The sequence below is a fragment of the Pseudorasbora parva genome, chromosome 15 (genome assembly GCF_024679245.1).
Source record: "Pseudorasbora parva isolate DD20220531a chromosome 15, ASM2467924v1, whole genome shotgun sequence".
In the NCBI taxonomy this organism is placed as follows: Eukaryota; Metazoa; Chordata; class Actinopteri; order Cypriniformes; family Gobionidae; genus Pseudorasbora; species Pseudorasbora parva.
Genome location: NC_090186.1, coordinates 26533048 through 26549854, shown reverse-complemented (window position 1 = coordinate 26549854; position 16807 = coordinate 26533048). Strand labels below are relative to the sequence as shown.

General features: G+C 38.4%; 1 protein-coding gene across 4 annotated transcripts in view; it reads right to left on the bottom strand.

The window, feature by feature from the left end:
* Positions 1–16807, bottom strand: part of dpf3 (double PHD fingers 3) — a 52297-nt gene that overhangs the window by 11948 nt on the left and 23542 nt on the right. For 2 of the 4 annotated variants that reach the window (XM_067417488.1, XM_067417490.1), the window contains exons 4-9: positions 8298–8431; positions 6605–6700; positions 6278–6350; positions 5522–5563; positions 2821–2958; positions 595–723 (exon numbers count right to left, since the gene is read on the bottom strand). In XM_067417488.1, coding sequence (XP_067273589.1) covers positions 595–723; positions 2821–2958; positions 5522–5563; positions 6278–6350; positions 6605–6700; positions 8298–8431 — 612 coding nt within the window. The remainder of the gene's footprint in view (positions 1–594; positions 724–2820; positions 2959–5521; positions 5564–6277; positions 6351–6604; positions 6701–8297; positions 8432–16807) is intronic. The other 2 variants (XM_067417489.1, XM_067417491.1) reach the window with 1 other exon arrangement.

Sequence of the window (16807 nt, the reverse complement as noted above, 5' to 3'; positions counted from 1 at the left end):
TTATGGGCTTTAAAAACATCAGCTCAAACAAACAAAATATTAAAAATAATTGTAATAATTTATATCATAATTTTGAGAAAATAAAATATAAATCATCATGTGGTGTTTTTCTGTTGTATGTGCAAACCCTTTAACTTTTTCTACATTAATTTCCCTTAAAAACAAGAATGTTGAGTGTATATAATGATTATACAGTTCTGCTTGCTTTAAATCGAAGTCTAACATGATAAACTTATTATGTCAATAAAACAAACATCTATGTGCTTCTGATTTGTAGTCAAAGTCAGGGTCTTACTGACCAAATACTGTAATCTGACCAATTTTAGAGCAACATTACATTGATTACAGAAAGAGAGAGTGCGAAATCTCTGAATAATGTCTTTGATAACTTTTACTGTTTATTTACTCCTAAAACTTCCAGTAATATATATTTTTATTTTTAACATTTCTATTGGCTATGCATTAGTAAAATATCTCCCTCAGAATGAGAATAAAGCAAGATGGAGGTGAAACTACCCTACTTGATCTAACATGAGCAGATACTGTAACTGTAACTGTGAGTAATAGAGAATACAGAGAAGTAAATGGACTCACCAGAGCGGCCGCAGTCTGAGCAGGAAACCAACTCCTCAGCCTGGCCTGTCTTCCTGTTAGAGCCTGAGTCTCCCAGACAGAAGTCACAGTAGTCATTAGGGATGATCGTGCCATCAGGCCCTTTCTGTGCTGTAAAAAGAGAGCAAATTAAAATAAAGGGAAGAGTTATATATGTGTAATATGTATTTATTGAGGCAGCTCACTATTGTTCAGAATGGAGCAAATACTCGCCGCTAACTATTTCTATGCTAATAAGTAACTGTAATTCACACTGGGTGGTTAATTAAATAGTCAGTGTGGTACAACATTGCATTTACCGTGGTTAAAGTTGATGAAAGAAGTGACAGATTATCTCCTTCTTATTATGATGCACATCCCACAGAAACGGATTATTGAAAAGGAAAAAATATAGAACGGGGTTCAATCCATCGATGTTGATCGGATGGAGGCAGATCGGAATGCAAGCTTGTAGTTGATTGTAAGAAAGGGGTGGAGTTTAAAGGGTTAGTTCACCCAAAAACTAAAATTCTGTCAATAATTATTTACCCTAATGTCGTTCGACACCCGTAAGACCTCCGTTCATCTTCGGAACACAAATGAAGATAATTTTGTTGAAATCCGATGGCTCAGAAGGCCTTCATTGACACCGATGTCATTTCCTCTCTCAAGACCAATAAAAGGCACTTCAACGGATTTCAACGAAATGATCTTCATTTGTGTTCCGTAGATGAATGGAGGTCTTACGGGTGTCAAACGATATTAGGATAAGTAATTATTGACTAGATTTTCATTTTTGGGTGAACTAACCCTTTAAGTGGACTATGGCCGTGTGTTTGAGGTGTTAGCCAACTGAAAAGAACAGGTGCTCTTCTGAAAACATGAGAGTCCACACTTTCATGATGTAATGGCGCTTTGATTGTCTGGTATACCGCTGCATTCACGCGGGGTGTCAGCGTCGACCCTCGTGGTGGGCGTGTCTGAAACTGGTGCTGGCGTGTCCGTCATAGTGACAAAAGCCATTCAAATTAGTTTTCTGGTGTTGCATAAAAGCAATTGGCTAGCGTCTGCACTAGGGTATTTGCATAGGCAATCTGATTGGCTTACACCTGCGTTGGCGGTTGAAAAGTTGAAAACTTCAGCTGCGAGCAACGCCAGTGACGTGATGCACCGGAACCCACAACTCAGTTTGGCAACACAAGACGTCACCCATTCAAAGTCAAAAAAGAGAAGCGTTAACATTTATTAACGTACGAATGTAAGTCTGCTGCGGTGCTCGCCTGGCTTGCTGGCTCGGCAAAAGTGCACAGAGGGCATATACTGGCCCAAAGGGGGCACTTGTGAGCACCCTTCTGAAAGTCCATTAAGTAGGTCCTTTGAAAGTCCAGTAGGGCAGGGTTCCTCAAACTCAGTCCTGGAGGGCCACTGTCCTGCAGGGATCAGGTCCATCCTTGACCAAACTCTGCAGGACAGTGGCCCTCCAGGACTGAGTTTGAGGAGCACCGACGAAGGGTGTCCCATTTGTCATTTTAGGTTTCAGAACGGTGCTGGCAAGCACCCCCTTAGCGGTCAGTATGCGCCCTCAATGTGCACTTTTACCGGGCACACACTAAAGCAAGCTCTGCAGCATATTTCTTCCCGACAGTTACATCAGTGTGGTACACCAGGTCATAAGTACGAAAGTGTGGACTTGCAAGAAGACTGTGAGTGTTTAGGGTGCCATTTGTGACAGTGCCCTAATATGAGAAAATTGGACACCCTATAGTTTTGTGGAATTAATAGCCACGCACAGCCATTGTAAGTGCATATTAAGTGTATAATTTGGGACAGGGCCACAGATACTCTGTGCATCGTCACACTGCTGCCGTTTTTAAATACGCGGCGCTTCCATTGAAAACAACTGAAAAAATATACTGCCTTAGGAAAAAAACACTTTGGTGAACACACGTCCTCAAAGATGTCTGGAATACGCCTCCAGAGGAAAGTCTATTGCACCGGAAGAACAGACATGACATTCGTTTTATTTAATATTATGAGAAAAAATGTATGCATGGGGATTAATTGTTCACAATAAAATTGTTAAGATGAATTAAGGTGAATTTTCATCATGCTGACATGAAGGTATATTTTTAGGCACAACACAAAGCAGAGTATGTCTCTACGGTGTGTTGGAACCGAAGCTTACATATTAAAACATTTATTTTACATTTAAAACAAAAATTAACTTACGTTTGTGATTCTCGTGGTGGACAGGAGGAGACTGGGGGATTTCAGTTTCACGTTCTTCTTCACCCTCCTCTTCAGCAAGGTGAGTATGGGCATAATGGTAGCTTAGTCCAGGGCGGTTTTTGTAACGCTTCCCACAGACTAAGATAAACAACATTGGTTACAATGAGATTCATTTTAGTGGCAAAAACTTCTCATTTGGTCTCAGTGTTATTCTAATAATCAAGCTGGGATGCTAACACATATCTAAGGAACAAAGCAACTAGCAGTGGAATCAGAGCTCTATCACAAAATCTACACCGCATGTTCTCAGCCAGTGGGAGAGACATGCGGGTGCAGGAGCAGTGTTTAAAGGCACAGTATTAGCATTGCAACCCCACAGTATGTCTTCATGATCACCTATAGGTGCTGCTATAGGCGTCATAGCAGGCGCTTTGCACTGATTGTACCTGTAGATTGCAAGAATTCAAGGAGTATAATAGGTAAAGTGACTTTTCAGAGGAAAAATATGAATATTACTTATATATTGAATGACAACTTTGTTAAATGTGGTCAGAATGCGGTCTGTCTGATAAGGCATGCATTTATATAAAGCTTTTAATGTAATCACTGAAAACACATGCCAATGCATATTAGATTACAGACATGGGCTATATCACATAACTATAGCATAATGTTGATGTGTTTAGTAGATAGAGAATATAAATGGCTTGCTGTTATCGAACATGTTGGCTTAGGTTTTCATATTATGTAAACCTCAGCACAGAAAGATTCTCTTCTCTCTACAAGAGAAAGCATGTCAAGCATCTGTGGGTTGCAGACTGCAATACCTGCATGGTAAGCACAATATTTTCACAGTAATACATTTTTTCGCTTCAAATCTATGAAAAAAAGGGTTAGCAGACAGGGAATATTAATGTGAACTAATACTAATAGCCTGTATAATCAATCCGGCTGGCTCAAACAAATCCCAATGGACAGGGTAAAGGCCCAGCCCAACAATTTTTCCTGATGATCATTTATTTTAAATAGGGCTGCATGATATATCGTTTTAGCATCAATATCACGATGTGCGCATCCGCAAAATAGTCACATCGCAAGAAAGGGATTATAGTTGATCCATGACCTGTAGGAGCCAGCAGCTCCCTGGTTCGGAAGCTATGTAATTAATTGCAAAGCTGAACCATTATAGAGAAAAAGTTTATAATTTCCATTTGTTTTTTAAGTCCTGTCAAACATCAAGCGCTAGAAGACACAGAGCCACACAGACAGCATGTGAACAACAAATTAATTTCTCTTTCTCTTCTTTTTGAGCTTAAACTGACACGCACACGCAAAATGAAGTCAAAATGCCCCTTTTGGTGAGTATCCTTGTAAACAGTCGGTTAAGTGTTGTAAAAAGGATGCGTATATTGGATCTGTGCATTCCTCTTAAAGGGACAGTTGTTTGTGACACCAATGTTAATCAAACAACAAAAGAGAAAGAGAAAATGACTTTTGTAGCATTAACAAAGATAAATTGTATTAATTGATTAATTAATTATATTAGTTATATTTTATAAAGTGAATACGTTTATTTTCCATTTGATTATTAAATTTCTGTGCCTGAATACTGTTAGACTGAACCTGAAAAACACAAAGCACTATTTATTTAATTTGTATCTTTGTTCTATTGTATTTATCTTTGCTTGTAATTTGTTATTATTTTCAATGTAGATGCACTCACCTACAAATCCCCCCAATTATCCTAGAATAATTTCTTATTTTTAATAGAGCTATTCTCTATTAATAGAGCTGTTGATTTTTTTTTTTAAATATTGCAATATAAAACGCAGAAAATCACAATGTAGGTTTTTTCCAATTTCGTGCAGCCCTACTCTAAAAATAAATTGTACTACAGTTAAATACTTTTGAATGCTATGTTGTCTTTAAGCTTCATTGTAACATTATGCTTAAAGGAGCACGGCATATCCAATAAAAATATGAGGCTTAATTGTATGGAATGTGCAATTCAGATTTAAAGTATATTTCTAAAAACTGTACTATAAATAATATAATACTATTTAAATATAAGGACGAATAGCATTCTAGAGCACATATTTAAAGCACATAAAATTATAAAATGATTTTAAATTTTAATTTAATTGCAGTTGACGTGTTTGCACAAGTATATTCTTTTATTTTATTTTATAGGCAAATAATGTCTTCATCTCATGTATATCACTTTAATCATATTTGTTAAAAGCACTATTCATTTCTTTAGGGATAAAATGTGGGGTGCACATAAAACACTTTTAGACTCCTAGTATATATTTGACGTAATAGACTTTATTTTTGTACAGACTGTGCAAAAATCATTAAGCCAGAAAAGGGAAGCTACTACATGCATTTCGTTTCAGCAAACTGCACATCCAGAGTTAATCATTCCAGCAATGCAGTGGATTACGGACAGGGCCTGCAAATCTAGATGCAGCAATGAAAAAGCTACATGTTCAAGCGTTGCTATTTTAGCAGCAGTGTTGTTAGACATGCGTGATAGCTTTGACCAAGTGGCGTGAAATATCAACAGCAGCTAAAGAGAAAAGACTGAACCAGCTGCCTAATGTTAATAATTCCTCCCTGACATAAGCATTAAATGATTAGCCTTGTCATTAGCATAGCCCACATGTCCGAGCAAGAGGAAGATGGCAACATGGCTGAATACCTGAGTCAGCGGTTTTTGAGTTATGCTTTTGTTTGTATCTGTCTGAAACAGAGGAGACACAAAGCAAAAGAGAAGACAGAAAACAAAATACAGGAAGTAAGTTACATTCAGAGAGGCCTCTGGAACCCAAAGTAGTTCTAGTATCTCCTCTGGTAGTCACATGCTCTTGAAATGAAAACAGGCGACCATGCCAAGATGAGAAACACGGGCAAGTACCATATGACAAAATGGAAGACATTTTAGGGCACCAAAACAAGACAACCAAACAGCAGCAGAGTCAAAATAATTCTAATTTCTGAGTCAAATGAAAAAGAAATGCTCCTCTTCTACTAATGTATATTGTTCAGTGGGGTCCAAAAATCTGAGAGCACTAGTATATTGCTTTTTATAATTGAATTAAAAAAAGTATACAAAATTATATATGCGTAATTATATTAAACATAATTTATAAAAGAAAAAAATGTCACAGAATGTCACAAATTTGCTTATTTCATTAATGCAGAATCATAAATATTTGTATTAATTTTAACGTTATTTTTTTAAATGTTCGAATACTTTGTTTATTTCAATGTTCAAATTAGTATGGACTTTTGGATGTAAATGCATAATGGTGATTTAGGTAAAAAATGTGTTATTCTATTAAGTTTGCACATATACAGTTAGTTATATACAGTTATACAGTTATACAGTTATATACATATATATATATCAGGTTGCTTAGATTTTAAGACACACTTTGAAGAAATGAACACTTACTATCACAAACGTAGGGTTTATCATGATCGTCGTTGGCCACTGCTTCTGTTCGCCTGCGCCCAGAGCCTCGACCCTGATCAACATTTAAGAAATACATGACAATCACATTTTAGGTGGCTTAATCACTAAATCAGTCACTATTTCTCATTTCTTTGTCTTTTCTGTCTCTTCACACACTATAAGTCAGGTATTTCTCTTTCATGTTTAGTTCTCGCTCTTGTGTCAATCTGCCCTGGCTCTGTCTCGATCTGACTTTCTTCTTGCTCTCACTTGCTTTTTTTTCTTCACACCATCCAAACACTTTGATGAGTCATGCTCATCACTCACCCTGCCTTTGTTTCGATGCTTCCTCTTTGGTGTGTCCACTTCAAAATCCTCATCATCATGCAAACCATCCCCGTTTTCGTCTGCCTCAAGCACCCTCTGCAGAAAAAGAAGAAAGTTGGGGTAAGCGATTAGATGACAAAGATCAATGGACTGCATGAGAAAAGACAACAGTCCACATATCCAGAGATACAGTGGAGAACTTGCTGTATGGACATGGTCAATGGAGTTTCATAGTAAAAACTCAAAATAAGATAATACTATTATTCTTTTTATTTTTAATTAAAAACACAACAACGAGAAAAACACAACTAATCCTTAGCAGGTTCACCTATTAGCATTGGGTTTACATTTAAAATATTGCCATATAGGTACTTTTACATTTCGCTTTGAAACCGAACCTTCTACTGTTGTCTTGTCTCTCATCTCGTGATAAATGAAATCTGACTCCTGCCGCTGATCTGTGCTGCGACTCTCGTTTAGCTCACGCTGCATCAAGCAGTCGCATTCCGTTTTTAATTCTAGTGTCTGTTCTCTAACTGTACTAAACGATTTTTATTACAATAAAACATCCATACAATGTTGGGGGCAGTGCCACGGTGAGTTTATGATTAGTTCATGTTTCTTGTCATGTTTCTTGTCATGTTTCAATCAGCAGATTGATTCATGATTCGGATCACCAATGTCACGTGATTTCAGCAGTTTGGCAGTTTGACACGCGAACCGAATCATGAATTGCGCTGATTCATAACCGTTTGAATCTTTATTTGAGGATTGAAAACAAACCAGGAAGAGAAGACAATGCTGAATTTTTCTTGGAGCAAAATGTATTTTCGATGCTTCAAGAGATTCTAATTAACCAACTGATGTCACATATGAACTACTTTAAATTATGTTTTTATTAGCTTTCTGGACATGGACAGTATAGTGTGCATTCACTTTCATGAAGGAACAGAAAAGCTCTCAGACTAAATATAAATCGTAAACTGTGTTCCGAAGATGAACGGAGGTCTTATGGGTGTGGAACGACATTAGGGTGAGTCATTGATGAGTCATTGATGACATAAATTTCATTTTTGGGTGAACTAACCCTTAAATAGATATAAAGTAATATGAATTGCATTGTGTAGAAAGCATGCTGCAGTTTGTGTTCTGTCTAGTCTAGTGGTTCTTGCCCTGATAGTACCGTATTGTTTGCCAGAAGGTAGAAAACAAAACAGCTTGCGGCTGAGGTGGATAAGGTCTCAGATGATGGATTGGACTTTACAGCGACAGTGAATGGTGGATATCACTGATTGATTGCAGATTGCATCTTATACTCTTCTGCTCCATTACCTCAAATCTTTGCAAAGTATTCCAGCTTTTTTTTGCATTTTTTTCCTGTAGCTCAAACAGCAGAGCATGGCGCTAGCAATGCCAAGGTCATGGGTTCATTTCCCAGGGAAAGCAAGAACTGACAAAAATGTAAATAAAATGTGTACCCTGAAATGCAATGTAAGTCACTTTGGATAAAAGCGTCTGCCAAATGCATACATATAAATTTAATGCAGCTACTGAAGAAGCTTTCCGTGGTTTGAGAGGAGCAGTTTCCCCATGCAAATTTTATGATTAGGAAAACCAAGATTTTTATTTTTAAGTGTCTGTAGTTTGTAGTGTAGCGTATGGGCGGCATTTGAAAAGAATGTCGATGAGTTACCTGGATTTCCAGTAGTGTCTCTTCCTCTTTAGAGTTATTGTTTCTTTTGTCCAAGATCCCGTCACCTCGCAGCAGTGCCTCCAGGGCCGTGGCTTCCGTCGGTGGGGCTTCCCTCTTGGCCATTAGCTCAGCCTCTAAATGAGAAAGGAAGAAGCAGAAAATGTGAGGTGATCAGCCAGTAGAAAAAAAATCCACCAGTAAAAATACTTCTATTTTGCATTATTTTATGATTCAATATAGTTTTTCATTACATGCATTTCATTAAAGGTGTGATGAACTGGCTTTTTTGCTTTTTTATACTGTTGTCTGAGGTGAACTAATGTCGTTCGTGTGGTTTTTACATTCAAAAACATCACAACTAATAAGTAATAGGCTATTTTCTACACTGGTTTTGAGGCTCTCTCCAAAACGCTGGGTTTTGATGGGCGTGCCACATTGGAGACTTGGAAGTAAACGCCCACGGCTAGGATTGGGTAAGATTTGCATATTTAATGAGGTCAAGCTCCGCTGTCATATCCATGCCCCTGTCAGTTCACATGAGGGAGAGATTTTTTTGAAAGCGGCAACTGCAATGATTCTCTTGACCACAGGGCTCGTAAACGTCTTTATCAAGCAAACACAAGGATTTATTTCTCATCCACCCGCAATTGATTGGAATATTATTTCTTTGTTACATGGCCCGCACGATCGGTTGTAAAGTTCGAACCACGCACGCACACACAAACAAACGCACACACGTGTGCAACCAGATCAAGAAAGAGTTTCTGCCGATGGCCGTACGTTTTGGTACACAGCCCAAACACACAGCCCCCGACTACTATTACTACATATAAAAAAGACGTTTTACTCACATAAGTGTGTTGCACCATTCCTGTCGGATTCAATATAGAAGGCACAACATTGTGTCTGCAAATCCAACACTTAAGGCTCGTTTACAAAGGCTTGTTTACAAACGATTCTGCAGTGAAATGAAGCGAACACACGTACGGTCTTCCCCACGTGAGCTGGAACTTCATTTAAAAAAAAAATGAAGTATCACAGATTTCTAATATTATGATCCGAACGAAGCTTAAGCAGCAACTGTGTTCTCATTCAATATCCTGCTATCTTCTTTCACATGTTTATTGCTGCTGGCTAGTGATCCAAAAAGCTCCATGAGACAGTGGGCGGGGCTACTGAACTACGCGTGCTGTAGAGGTGTGTTTCGCTGTGCGATGAAATAAGAATGAAGCACACAATCATTTTCTGGGCCTGGTGTCTATAAAAGCTTTTCTTTGACTAAAAAGGAAGTTTTCAGCTTTGAAACTTACAGGATAATTTTATATTACCATGACCTTATATCAAAAGCTCAAGGGAAAGTTGATTTCTCAATTCATCACCCTTTTAAAATCATAGCTACATAATACTGAGTGACAAGCCTACATTTCTTGCACCATGTCTACACCGGACCCGACTGCTTCCCGCCACAACAGCTTGAAGCAGTCCACACCAGACACAACAAAGAGACCATTTCAAATCTATTTGTCCTTTGTATTAGAAGAAGGACTAGTGGTTGAAGTACATCAGGTACTTCAGGTACAAGTATGTGGGGAATTTGCTGTGTCACATCAAGATTATAATAGGTTATATTTGCTTTTATTGCATCACGCTGCTCGGGTCTGGTGTAGACAGCACGTTTATTTTATTTTTTATTAAACCCCAGATTAAAGTCCTATATTCTCAGATTTTTGAACACATTGTTTATATCTAAATAGAAAGCACTTCTCTGGAGAAAGTGAAATAAATCAATTGTCTGAAGGTACTTCATGACGGAATTAGCTTCACACAGGCAGACAGATTGTGTGTGTGTGTGTGTGTGTGTGTGTGTGTGTGTGTGTGTGTGTGTGTGTGTGTGTGTGTGTGTGTGTGTGTGTGTGTGTGTTTGTGTGTGTGTGTGTGTGTGTTTGCCCACATCAGTTTGGGTAGCTTTCTTGGATACACCGGGCATCAATATGTTTTTATAGGGTGGAAAACTTTTCAAGGCTCATTAAATGTGAAAAGCTCCAGGTGCTGAAGATTGATGTGTATGGAGGAGAAGGCAAGAAATGAAATAGTCTCAGGCTGTGTCTCATTTCACTCCCTAGATCTTTATGACGTGAATCGTTATATATCTTGAATACTAACGGGCACTAGCAGGGGCCCGGATCCTCAAAACATTAAGGTCATGCATTTACACATAGCTGAAATTGTTCAGTGCCATTATGAAATATGTGCTTATTTTGCATTTTCTAATCAAGAAAAACAGATTTTATACATATATAATAACTCTCACACATTAAACAATTATAATAAAGCGATGCACAAAACAGCTTTATTTAATGACAGAGGTCATTTTGTTTTGTTTTTAAATATTTTTTAAATAATTCACTAATTATCTAATGTATTTGATAAAAGATACAGTACAACAGAATTTTTAATACATATGATATTAAAAGTTTCCTTTCTAAAATTTTATTAATTTATGTGATGGCAAAGCTGAATTTTTAGTGAGCTGCTAGTTCTGTAATTTCCTATAACATTACCTTTTTACTGACTTACAAGATTTCCCTCTTCATCTGATGTTCAGGGTTTGTCACAGTGCATTCTAGGAAAGTCTAGGTGTAACTAACGTATCAGTGAAGTGGAACCACGGACAGCCTTAGAAATGTTTGACTCCACGTTTGAAGTGCACTAACTAGAACTAGGGGACTAGAGCGTGGAAAGAATTACACCCTAAGATCGGTCACATCATTTTAATTGTTTTCTGATCTATAATCTGCATCTGTGGAGTTAAGCCAAAGTTATACTTTGTTATACAAAGTTATAAGTGCATAGACTGTAAACAAATAAATATGGACGAAGTGTCCGTGATGTCACCCATAGGATTCTGAAGAGCAGTTTTGAAGCGTAAAGTAGGCATCTTGCCATCTTGTCAGCACGTCATCGCGTGTCACGCCCGGATAACAGAAAATTGGCAAAGAGGCGGGAACGTGGTTTGGAGGCTTATGCCTGGTTCAGACTACACAATATTAGCCCGAATTTGGCACGATCCGTTTGATGTAGGGATTCGTAAGCGATAATGGACGTCGGGATGCAAGAATCGATCGTTTTATCTCGTATAGTGTGTCATAGTATACGACAACCGAATCCGCATCTGTGATAGTTCATGACGTCATGACAGAAAGACTAGCATGTTTAATGTTTTTTTGCGGTCCTTCACGACCGGTTCTGTCACGTGTGACGCTGACCAACCGGAGCACAGACAGTTTTCGTACACAGCTTTCAAACACGGCGAAAAACGCATGAGAGATGACGGAGCGGCTAACTTTAGGTGGAATTATAAAACGGAGGAAAGGTTCATGGAGTTGTGGCAACAGTATTCCTGCCTGTACGATGTGTCATCGACGGACTACCACAACCAAATAAGAAAAATGCTGGCGAACGATAGCGGAAGCCCTTCAGGAACCCGGTGAGTAACGTTACTGGAATCTAAGCTTAAAATATGTTTTACAAATACGTTGTGGTGGCAAGCTTTTACTACTGGCTAATAACTAAATATTTTATACAAAAAGAACAATATTTTACCTCAAATTCTCTTTGGAGGATTGACAGCCCATAATGTACTCTTCCAGCAAGCCAGGAACATGTCCATGTCCTTTTATTTTTATTTTTGCGCTTTTCTAAACAAAACAGCCAAAACACGCTGCTTCAGACATCGTTTACACTCTTGTTTCTGAAAGTCGATGACATCACGCACGTCGTGACAACAAGCAATGATTGGTCGAGTAGCAACGTGTAGTCTGACATGTTTCTTGTCCAGGACACGACAAGATTTTAGGAGTAAAAATCGCATAATGTAACACAGTAACTATCGTAACAGACAAAAATATCTTGTAGTCTGAACCAGGCATTAGGTGACGCGATGACTAACAGACAACAGATAAATGGCTATCCACCTGTCACTCAAGGCCACGCCTTTAATTATGCAGAACTTTAAGGCTGTATATAATGTAAACAAACGAGTTTAAAAATTCACCCCCTTACAGTTGTCATGAAGGGCAAAATTGCTGTATAGACCAAAACCACAATTTGTACCAGGCTGTAAACATGTTTATTTCTGCTGTAAAGTTGAGCATTTTATCATGGGGCTCAATGAGATTCTGCTCCCTTCTGGAGCATGTCCCTAGTGGCCAGTCGAGGAATTGCAGTTTTAAAGGGTTAGTTCACCCAAAATGTTTAATTCTGTCAATAATTACTTACCCTAATGTCGCTCGACACCCGTAAGACCTCCGTTCATCTTCGGAACACAAATGAAGATAATTTTGTTGAAATCCAATGGCTCAGAAGGCCTTCATTGACACCGATGTTATTTCCTCTCTCAAGACCCATAAAAGGCACTAGAGAGGCACTTACAAAGCCCATCTCACTGCAGTGGTTCACTGGTTCTACAATCATTTTATGAAGTGACGAGAATAGTTTTCGTGTGCCAAAAAAACAAAACGAAATAACAACTTATATAGTGATGGGCCGATTTTAAAACGATTTTGAACGGTTATGAATCTGTGTATCGATTCAGGATTTGGATCGCCAATGTCACATGATTTCAGCAGTTCGGCGGTTTGACACACGATCCGAATCATGAATCAATGCACTGATTCATAACAGTTTGAAGCTTTGTTTTGAAATCGGATCAAATATCAGCATCACTATATAAGTCGTTATGTAGTTTTTTTGCGCACAAAAAATACTCGTTGCTTCATCAAATTATAGTAGAGCCACTGTAGTGAGATGGGCTTTGTAACGACGTCTTTAGTGTCTTTTATGGGTCTTGAGACAGGAAATTACATTGGTGTCAATTAAAGCTTTTCTGAGCCATTGTATTTCGGCAAAAATATCTTAATTTTTGTTCTGAAGATAAATGGATGTCTTTCGGGTGTCGAATGCAAGTAGTTAATGACAGAATTTTCCTTTTTGGGAAAACTAACCCTTTAAGTTACTTTTGTATTGGCTTCAACAGAGACTGGGGGAGGTTGCCGCTTGGTCGATTGTAAGCCGTAGCTACGTTGCAGGCTGTTTAGCACGCGTAGCCTAGAACGTGCCCTGACCAAGCGGCAACCTCCCGCGATCTCTCTTGAAGCCAATACGGAAGTAATGTAAACTGTAATTCCTTAACTGGCCACTAGAGGCAGGCTCCAGAAGGAAGCAGAATCTCATTGAGCCCCATGTTAAAATTCTCAACTTTACAGCAGAAAAAAACCTGTTTACAGCCTGGAACCAATTGTGGTTTTGGCCTAAAAGGCTAATTTTGATATTCATGACAACTGTGAGAGGGGTAAATTTTTTTTATAACTCATTCGTTTACATTACATAAAGCCTTAAAGTTCTGCATAATTAAGGGCGTGGTTACAAGTGGATAGCCATTTATCTGCCGTCTATAGTCATTGCGTCACCTCAGCTCCGCCCACATCCCGCCTTTTTGCCCATTTTCTGTTATCCGGGAGTGACACGCGATGACTCGCTCACAAGATGGCAACGCCCAGCTCGCCCATACTTTACGCTTCAGAACCGCTTATCAGAACCCTATGGGTGACATCACGGACCCTACGTCCATATTTTTTTACAGTCTATGGCCCTGACGTGCACCTCTCCAAAAATGAAACAACGCCTCAATTCTGCACGGACCGCAAGTGCTGTGATTGGTCTGCCAGAACCCCTCCCTCAGGGGTATCATGCTCCTGCATGTGTAAATACACGTCCATTTTCTGTTATCCGGGAGTGACACACGATGACTCGCTCACAAGATGGCAACGCCCAGCTCGCCCATACTTTACGCTTCAGAACGGCTTATCAGAATCCTATGGGTGACATCACGGACCCTACGTCCATATTTTTTTACAGTCTATGGCCCTGACGTGCACCTCTCCAAAAATGAAACAACACCTCAATTCTGCACTGACCGCAAGTGCTGTGATTGGTCTGCCAGAACCCCTCCCTCAGGGGTATCATGCTCCTGCATGTGTAAATACACGTCAGCGCGGACAACGAAGTAGAAGTATAAATGAAAATCGATGTGTAGCCCCCGGCGTAAAGGCTACTGCGGAAGTCCGACGCAGAAGTATAAATCAGCCTTTAAGGTGCTCCCACAAGCAGTGGTCCTAACATGTGTTTGCTGTCAGATGTTCTTACTTCTTTAAACCTGTTAAATGTGTGTGTACATGATTGAGAATGTTTATTTGAATCTCTGTCCTTGTCTTTATTCTCTTTGTGTCTGATTGAGTCGAGACACACTCTTCCCCTGGGAGAGGAGCTGAAAATAGCGCAGACTGCCAGTCAGGGGCTGATTGCAGCCTCCCATCCCCCGTTTCCAGCCGCCAATCATGAACAAGAGGCTAAGAGAGGTTGATGTCTACAGACACAAATCATAAGGTTCTAATCATCGCAATATAATACAGCACTGTGATATTTATGCATGCCATTAAATCATGACATCGGCACCCGAAAAGGCATGCACTAACTGGAAAGTGCATGTCCTGCTTTTAATTAAGAATTTAGCAAGATCACTCTGAGGAGCCAGTTTCAAATGGCAAATGTAGAGCTTAATGAATATATTAGTTTACCGCGATGCAGCTATTTGGTGTTGTCATAGTGGCATGATTATAAAGCAGACAAAATAGCCTAATTGAATCAGTTTATTGAATTAGAGACCGCTCTACACGTCACATCTGCTATGGAGAAAAAGACTGCATATGAAGATTTACATTTGGAATCACGCTTGCTTGTCATTATGAACCAGACTTGGATGGGATATTGGACACCAAACCTGTTTACAATGGCTGAGCACCCAGAAATGTACAACACAAACACATTTCAGACAGGAAGTGTAGAACCGATGCCCTGCTGTAACAGAGCAGAATTATGCCTCGCAATAGTGTAAATATTACAATTCCAGGACTCTGGAAAACACATAACTTAGAGGGATAGTTCACTCAAAAATGAAAATTATGTCATTATTTACTTTTCTTCACGTTGAACGTACAAACATGTTTGACTTTCCTTCTACCATGCAACACTGAATACAGTGTATAGATTATATTTCTATGGTGCTTTTACATCTTTTTTTAAAGCTTGAAAACTCCATTCCCGAAAACTGCATTAATTACATACAAGTAGGGGAGAGCGGGGCACAACCTAATGCTTTTTGACTGTCTCGGTTTATGTAAATCCACTTGGGGTTTAAAGTATTTATTTCTTCTCACATTAATTGCACACATGTCTAGTACAATTATGTGGTTTTGTTTCATTAATACAGTGTATACTTTTTTCTTGATTTAGCCCGAAAAAATGGAAGTGAAATGTGACAACATGCCCCATAGTAACATGTACATTGACATGTACAGGTACATTGTCACATGAGCAAATCATAGCTTAAAATGTTATCTGATATATCAAACAAAATATTCAAAACAAACAAAAATATTTTGTCAATAAAATACAATTATTAATTCTTTGAAATAAAATAATGGCATTTTTTTATCATTAAAAATACACTGATTTTTTATTTTGACAACAAACACATTGCTAATACAGCTATACAGCTATACAGCATAGTTAAAAACATAATAATAATGAATAATTTCTGAACATTGACTCTCAGTCCTTATTGACCCTTTTCTCATGATTTCTCAAAAGAATTTATAAAAGTATAGAATATAAAAGCATATTTCTAAAAGGGGCTCATTGTAATGCAGTGTTACAACGCACCCCACCTGCGCAAATTATTTAAACCATGGCTCTGCTGTTAGATCAGCATTGAAGAACAATCTCAACTGTTAAGATTATCAGATATCAGGTTTGTCTTATTTTAAATAAACACAAAAAACAGAGATGAAAATTAAACTTATGTAAGAAATTTACTTTTGCTATGGTAAAATAAATGTTCAGTGATATCTTCCAAAGATTTTTAAATTTTGGCACTATTTTTTCCCTATATAGTGTTGATATGGCAACTAGTAAACTACACACAGTTCCATCATCCTGGCATGTGTGGAAAGTGTTAAACCATGCATGTTACTACTAACCTCGCATTAGGTTGTGCACTGCGCTCCCCTACACTGTGGTTCAAAAGTTTGGGGTCAATAAGATTTAGCTTTTTTGTTTGTTTGTTTGTTTGATTGTTTTTTTAAAGAAAATAACACTTACTCAGCAGGAACACAGAAGAAAGTTAATAGGAACTGAACAACATGATGGTGAGTAAAATGACAGAACTTTTATTTGTGGGTGAACTACCCTATAAGAATAGACTACAATTTATCATATATATTTATTTGTCATGCCAAATGTCTCAGGAGAGCAGTCTTGTGACTTGAGAGGTGTTTTGGAAGGGCTTATTTGCTGTTCCCAGCGTTAAACTTGTTAGGAGTTAGCTCTTTCATTTCCTTATATCTGCATTATTGGAAACACATCACACACGCAACTTAATGTGTGCCTAAATC